This window comes from Scylla paramamosain, chromosome 22, assembly GCF_035594125.1.
Source record: "Scylla paramamosain isolate STU-SP2022 chromosome 22, ASM3559412v1, whole genome shotgun sequence".
In the NCBI taxonomy this organism is placed as follows: Eukaryota; Metazoa; Arthropoda; class Malacostraca; order Decapoda; family Portunidae; genus Scylla; species Scylla paramamosain.
The window spans coordinates 2732501-2740000 of record NC_087172.1 but is presented as its reverse complement, the minus strand read 5'-3'; the positions used below and the strand labels follow the sequence as shown (position 1 = coordinate 2740000).

At 40.7% G+C, this 7500-nt stretch overlaps 2 protein-coding genes across 3 annotated transcripts in view; one reads left to right on the top strand and one right to left on the bottom strand.

The window, feature by feature from the left end:
* Positions 1–7500, top strand: part of LOC135111425 (histidine-rich glycoprotein-like) — a 94528-nt gene that overhangs the window by 16216 nt on the left and 70812 nt on the right. The gene's annotated exons all lie outside the window — the stretch shown is intronic.
* The window catches only part of LOC135111422 (retinol dehydrogenase 12-like), a 12114-nt gene that overhangs the window by 1782 nt on the left and 2832 nt on the right, over positions 1–7500 (bottom strand). The window contains exons 2-7 of the mRNA XM_064024693.1: positions 4880–5044; positions 4127–4219; positions 3486–3613; positions 2863–2977; positions 2442–2633; positions 1166–1278 (exon numbers count right to left, since the gene is read on the bottom strand). Of these exons, the coding sequence (XP_063880763.1) occupies positions 1166–1278; positions 2442–2633; positions 2863–2977; positions 3486–3613; positions 4127–4219; positions 4880–5015 (777 nt within the window). The 5' untranslated portion in view covers positions 5016–5044. The remainder of the gene's footprint in view (positions 1–1165; positions 1279–2441; positions 2634–2862; positions 2978–3485; positions 3614–4126; positions 4220–4879; positions 5045–7500) is intronic.

Sequence of the window (7500 nt, the reverse complement as noted above, 5' to 3'; positions counted from 1 at the left end):
CATACATACATACATACATACATACATACATACGTACACTGAAAAATAGATAGATAAATAAATAAAACGGACAAGTTCATTAGTTGGATTGACGAATTAACTGAGTGACTGACTGATTGACACTTTCTCAACAACACTGAGGTCATATGGCGCTCTGAGGAATGAAGGATACTCAACATCACAAGAGGACAAGAGAGAGAGAGAGAGAGAGAGAGAGAGAGAGAGAGAGGAGAGAGAGAGAGAGAGAGAGAGAGAGAGAGAGAGAGAGAGAGAGAGAGAGAGAGGGGGGAGAGAAAATACATTAGTAGAGGGATATATCAACGTTGGGAATGAGTGAGTAAGTGTGAGACCAGTATTCAGAAACGTTTCGCTCTCTCACCACAACTATTTTCAAAGGCCACAGTGATGCTCAACCAGGTTCCCAAGTCTATTTCTCTCTTTAAGAATGTAGAAATCCTGTTAATCTGTCCACTAGAACCGTAGAAACAACCTTGAAAATTCCGTGTGTAACTTCAACTAGAGCCTTTCCAAAGTAGTGGAGGTGCGGTGCAGAGGCATTTCAAAATATGGTCCTGTGTGGCTACATCAAGAAGGCTGTGATGGTCGGGCGGGTGATGGACGTAGGGAGGGAAGAGAGGGAAGGGGGAATGGCAGCCGCGGCGTGTCCCAGGAAGTGATGTGTTTTAGACAAGCCAGGCTCGCTTCTCTGCCACAGGTGTTTGTGTGTCACGCTGGTGAGTCAAACAGGACCTCTTCTTCTACTCTCTTTCACTTTTCTCCTCTTTTTTTGTATGTGTGTAGATGTATGTGGACGGCCAGACACTTATGTGTGTGTGTGTGTGTGTGTGTGCGTGTGAGAGAGAGAGAGAGAGAGAGAGAGAGAGAGAGAGAGAGAGAGAGAGAGAGAGAGAGAGAGAGAGAGAGAGAGAGAGAGAGAGAGAAAAAAAAATTAAGCAGTTTATTAAGATAAAGGTACATAAACAGGGGTGCAAGAAAAACAGGAGGGGGATTGGGCATACAAAGAAACGAAATAACAACAACAACAGCAGCAACAGGAACAACAGGAACAACAACAACAACAACAACAACAACAGCAACGAAGAGAGGAAACACCACAACACAACGCAACAGAAACTCAGCACAACACAACCACAACACAACTCACCTTTCCCATGACGAAGAAGAGTTTGCCACACACCCACAGGAACCAAGTCACTTTTCCCTTGTAGAAGATCTCCGTGCTCACACAGCCGGGGTGCACGCTGTTAGCTGTCACGCCTGGGGAGGGGAGAGACGAGGGCAAGGCTATATATAACAGTGTAAGTGTCTTTCAATACTCAGATGACAATTAAAATCTCTACTGTGGGTGGACAAGGCTGCATGTAGTGTGAAGTTTTGAATAGTTATAGGACCTAAAAAGAAAACAATACTCAATTAGAACTAGCTATTGCATTAATATTGGTCGAATTGTGTTAGACGTTATGTTGAGTTATGTATCTATGTTAGTTATAGTAATAATGCTAGTAACTGTTTGCTAATGTTGTTTATTTTGCATCGTCTAATCGTAAAGAATACTTAGTGAGTGTTTTTATTTATATTTGTAAATGTATGATTCCTTATTTGGACCATTGGAAATTCTGTACCTTTTCACTTTACTGTATGAATTTTTTTTTTTTGGGGGTCAATAAAACTAACTAACTAACTAACTAGTCTCTGTTATAACACTCAGAGACAGGAAAGATCTCTAGTTTGGCTGGGCAAGGTGTAACAATGTAGTGTTATAACCTTTCGATGGCAGGAAGATTTCTGCTTTAGCTGGCCACGGCTTTATGTGATCTCTCTTATAACACCCAGAGACAGGAAATATCTCTAGTTCGACTGGGTAAGGCTGTATAATGTAAGACTACAACGGAAGCTGCAAGAAGCCATCAGACCTACACGTGGCAATCCCTGTATAAAACGTACCTAGCTATTTGCACCTATCACGTAATCCTGTGCCGCTGTGTAAGAGTGAATATCTGTGTTTCGTGACTTGTGCACTTGTTCTTTATTAAATCGTGCTTGTTCTTCCATCCCTCATGTGTTGTTATATTGGTGAAGGCTGAACCACTGTGGGATCGAAATAACAGGAAGAAGAAGAAAAAAAAAAGAAGACAAAGAAGTACAAACAGAACAAGAAGACTGTATTTACAAGTCTCTCCCTTACGTGAAGCTCTCTGTTAAACCTAGACGTAGAAGAAGTAGGAGAAAGAAAAAGAACAAGAACAAGAACAATGAGAAAAAAGACTACATTTACCACTTCCCCTCAATACCAAACCTTCAGATATGCAGAGAATCTACCATTAACCGGGTATTTGTAACAGAACATAACAAAGACAAGAGAAGTACGTAAGCGGAAGTACTCGCAGATAACTTCTTGACATGCCTCGCTCTCCACCAACCTGTTCCCTCCAGCTTGTGTGTCAGCTCGAGGGAGAAGAGGATGTTGCACAGCTTAGACTGGCCGTATGCTGTCATCGAGGAGTAGTAGTCGTGCTCGAAGTTGAGACAGTCCGGGTTGAGTTTGGTGACGTAATCATGACTGTCTGACGTGAGGTTGACGATGCGACTGGGAGCGCTCTTCTTGATCAGGCCTGTGTGTGGAGGTGGTGGAGTTGTAGGAAGGGGGGAGTAGGAAGGAAAAGGAGGTGTGGGAGGAGGAGGTGAAAGTGCTGTCGTTATTTATTTGTCGCTGGTGTAACAAACAAAAAAAAAGAAAAGTTAAACAGCAAAATCAACAAAACTAGAAATTAGAGACAAGACCAGACCATCACACATCAGAATAGGAGGGGGAGGAGGAGGAGGAGGATGCGCGTCCCGTACCGAGCAGCAGATTCGTGAGGAGGAAATGGCCGTAGTGGTTAGTGGCCATGGTGAGCTCCAGCCCTTCCTCTGTGACCTCTCGCGTGGGGGGCCCGACGATGCCTGCGTTGTTGATCTGAGGGAGGCAGAGAGAGAATGGGAAGATTTGTCGAGGTTAGAGGCTTGAGGATATGAAATATGAGGGAAATAGGAAGAAAAGGGGAAGAAGAGAGGTAGGGTGAGGTTTTGAGGGGGTTTCAGGGAGTATGTAGGGATTAGGGTGTTGAGAGTGCGACACAGGAGGAAAGAGGGAAGGAAAGAGGTAATAGGTTAATAGTCTGAGGGAGTGTTTTGGGGTGGTGTTGGCGAGGTTAGAGGGTTGAGAGCGTGATAGAGTAAGGAATGGGGAAGAAGAAAGGGAATGGATGAGTAGGAGGAGGAGTAGATAGTAGAATAGTCTCATCACTTACTCACCCACGCACTCCCTCCATCCCTCCTTCCCTCCCTCCCTCCCTCCCTCAACAATACGTGAAGTAAAAGAGACAGGCTGAAAATGAGATGGATGATGAGGAGGAATAGATAGTGAAAAAAAAAAACTCAACAATCACTCACTCACTCACTCACTCACTCACTCACTCACTCACCAAGATGTGTAGTTTGTCCTCCTCCTTCAGAATCTTCTCGGCAAATCGTCTGACGGAGGCGAGGTTAGAGGTGTCGAGATGCCGCACCACCGCCTCGCCTCTCCCCCTCACTGACGCCCTTACCTCAGCTGCGGCGGCGAGGACAGGGATGGAGGCGTAGAGAACACAAGGAAAGGTGCGCAAGAAGCCAGTTAATACGTGTGACTGCCTATCTAAAAGCACTATCCTGAGATACTTCTACGCAGCGCCTCCATTACTTTTAAAAGGCTTTAGTTGAAGATGCACTGGTTCTTAAGGGTGTTTTGTGGTACTAGTGGAAGAAAAAGGAAATAAAAAAAAGAAATAAAAATGGACAAACAGGAAAACAGGACGAAATAAGAAAAAAAAAAGTAGCAAAACGTGAAAAGTAAAAAAAAATAGATAAAAATGAGAAAACTGCAAAAAAAGGAAAAGTAAAAAAATAGGAAAATAAAAAAGGAAAAAGGAAAAAAATGGGAAAAAAGAAAAAAACATACACTATATATTTTTTTGCTCCCTTTCTGTTTCCCTAGACCAGTATCCCTCTTACACACACACAAAAAAAAAAAATAAATAAAATAAAATAAAATAAAATAAAATAAAATAAAATGAGGTGCACTTACCCGCAGCCCTTTCCGCTTTCTCTATGTTCCTGCAGGCCATAATGACACGCGCCCCTCTGCCCGCCAGGTCCTTCGCCGCCTCCTTGCCGATGCCTACCAGTGAAGGAGAGAGAGAGAGAGAGAGAGAGAGAGAGAGAGAGAGAGAGAGAGAGAGAGAGAGAGAGAATAAAGTTAGGATCACTATAGAACAGACTTAATTCAAAATGTAGTGTTGTTTTTTTTGCTTGAATCCTTGAGAAGTTTTATTTGTTTATTTGTTTATTATTTATTTATTTATTTACTTATTTATTTATTTATTTTTTTTTTTTTGTGTGTGTTGCGATTTTCTGAGAGAGAGGGAAGGGAAGGAAAATGATCGCTTTAGAAAAGTGTTGATTTAAAAAGGAGTGTTGTTTTTTTCAACTTGAAAGTTTGAGATTTTTTTTTCCGTGTTTCATTTTTCGTGTGATTTTTTTTTTTTTTAAGACGAAAAAGGAAAAGAAGATCAAGAACCGGAACAAGAGCAAATGCAGGAAGAACAAAAAGAAGAACGATAAGAGGATAAAAAAGAAAAGGAAAAGAGAGAGAGAGAGAGAGAGAGAGAGAGAGAGAGAGAGAGAGAGAGAGAGAGAGAGAGAGAGAGAGAGGCAGACAAACAAGCAACCAAGAAAAAACAAGAAAAGTAACGAAGAAGCGAAAGGAAGAAAAACACGAAAAAAAAGAGAAAAAAAGAAACACACACACACACACACACACACACACACACACACATACCTGCAGAGGCCCCAGTGATAATAACAGTCTTGCCCTCCAGAGACGCTTTAGAGGCACATACACCTGACTGCCACCTGTACAGCAGACGCACGCCCACCACCAGCATGAGCACGCCCGCGCCCACCTCAGTCCACATGGCGCCTTGGGGGGATGCCACGTGCCTTTCTGTGGGGAAGGAGGAGGAGATTAGGAGGAGGAGGAGGAAGGAGGAGGTTGTCAAAATTCATCCCTGGAAATAGAAGGGGATGACTAGAAAATTTAAAGGAGGAAGAGGAGGAGGAGAAGGAGGAAGAGGAGGAGCAGGAGGAGGCTGTCAAAGTAAAAGGAAATAGAAGGGAATGACCAGGAGCTTTTAAGGAGGAGGAGGAGGAAGAGGAGGATTGTAAAGAAATACAAGGGAACACAAAAGAAGAACAAGTAACAAACCTGATAGCACTGAGAGTCACTTCATAATAGAAGGAAACAGAAGGGAATGACCAGAAGCTTTTAAAGAGAAGGAGGAGGAGGAGGAAGAAGAAGAGGAAGAGGAGAATTGTAAGGAAACACAAGGGAACACAAAAGAAGAACACGTAGCAAACCTGTTAGCACTTGAGAGTCAGTTCGTGATAGAGTACAGTACCTAATCCACGCTAAGGGCGTACGGTAGGAAGGACGAAGGATAGCAAAGAGAAACAGATCCTTTGAAGTCCTTTGTAGGATGGCTGATTACCCTGCAAGAGCGAGAAGAGAAAGAGAAGGAGGAGGGGGAGGAGGAGGAGGAGAAAGAGAAGGAGGAGGGGGAGGAGGAGGAGGAGAAGGAAGAAGATGAGCTTTTCAACGCTTTGCACCTGAATTGCAAATATTTAACCCAGAGTTATTTCCCGATTCTTTGTCTGACGAGCCCTCTTTAATGCAGCGCTGCCTTGCTTCTCTTACCATTTCTGTGCTTCTTTTATCAAAAATTTCTGCTTCTTTAACACATTTATCTGCTTCTTTTATCATTTTCTTTCTGCTGCTTTAAAAAAATTTCCGCTTCTTGAACAAAATTTTCTGCTTCTACACATGTTTTTATTTCTTTAATAATTTTTGTGCTTATTTAACCATTTATTTGCTTCTTTGACTATTTCTTTGCCTTTTTTAACCATTTTTATGCTTCTTTAATAATTTTTGTGCTTCTTTAACCATATATTTGCTTCTTTAACCATTTCTTTGCTTCTTTAATCATTTCTGTGCTTCATTAACCATACAAGCAATTTCAACACTACATAATATTCCCGGCAGCCAATACTTCGCGTCTTTAAGGAATCACGCTTCCCTCCACCGCGTCATGAGAGAAAGTAAAGTAAGAAACGACCCAAGCCTTTTATGTTAGGAGAAAAGTAGAACAGTGTATGTGTAAACGAAAGAAAATAAAAACAAACTAAGGGCTATAATGTGTTTCTGATCAGCATCACGTTCTTTAAGGAATTTCACTTCGTTCATTATGTTATGAGAGAAAATAAAAGAAGAAAATAAAATGATTCAGGCTTTTTATAATAGGAGAAAGGTAAAATAATGTATATGAAAACGAAGGAAAAATAATGAATACTGTAATGTAGCTATTTCCGTTCAGTATTTTTTTTAAAGGGATATTACTTGTTTTATTTTGCGCCGTGTCAAGAAAGAAAAGGTTAAAATGTCCCGCGCTTTTTGAATTAGAAGAAAAGTAAAATATTGTATATGCAAAGGAAGGGAAATCAAAGTAATCGAGAGTACTGCATGCTATTCCCGGTCAGTGATGAAAGAAGACCATATATTCCATTCCTTAATAAGTATAAATGTGTAATATAAATGAATACTGGTAGTCAAGTGATAACAATTTGTATGATAGTCGATTGTTTCGCTGCTAGTCATTTTTTTCTCTAGAAGCTTATTTTTGTACTAAATCATGTCAAATAGTTATGTAGCTTAGAAAATACAAAATGAACCTTTTATTCTCTCTTTACTGTATCCCTACCTGTATTTTCATAATGGTCTGGATGCTGGCAAAAGAGTAAAAGAATAAATGTAAAAGAGCAAAAGTGTAAAAAACAAAAAAATTGAGTAAAATAAAAAAAATAAATACAATAAAATGATAAAACATGAATAGACGAGAAAAGTTATGATTTATACATTAATGCTCAATTTATTTAATTTTATATTTATCATTTAACGTTTATATATATATATATATATATATATATATATATATATATATATATATATATATATATATATATATATATATATATATATAGACATAGACATCTCAGAGAGAGAGAGAGAGAGAGAGAGAGAGAGAGAGAGAGAGAGAGAGAGAGAGAGAGAGAGAGAGAGAGAGAGAGATACTGATTGGTGGAGGCGAAAGGTGTGGAAGTGACGTCATCAGGTCACTGGGTATTTTGTGCATACGTGCATGTGTGTGTGTGTGTGTGTGTGTGTGTGTGTGTGTGTGTGTGTGTGTGTGTGTGTGTGGGTGACTGCAAGCCTGCAGAACATATTAATAGGCCTCACTATCGCTTGTTTTGGTGCGCAGGGACGATTAGCTTCAAGGCGGATGACTTAGTGTGAGAGAGAGGGAGTGGAGGGAGACGAGAAGGGAGGGAGAAGATTGGAGGGACTGA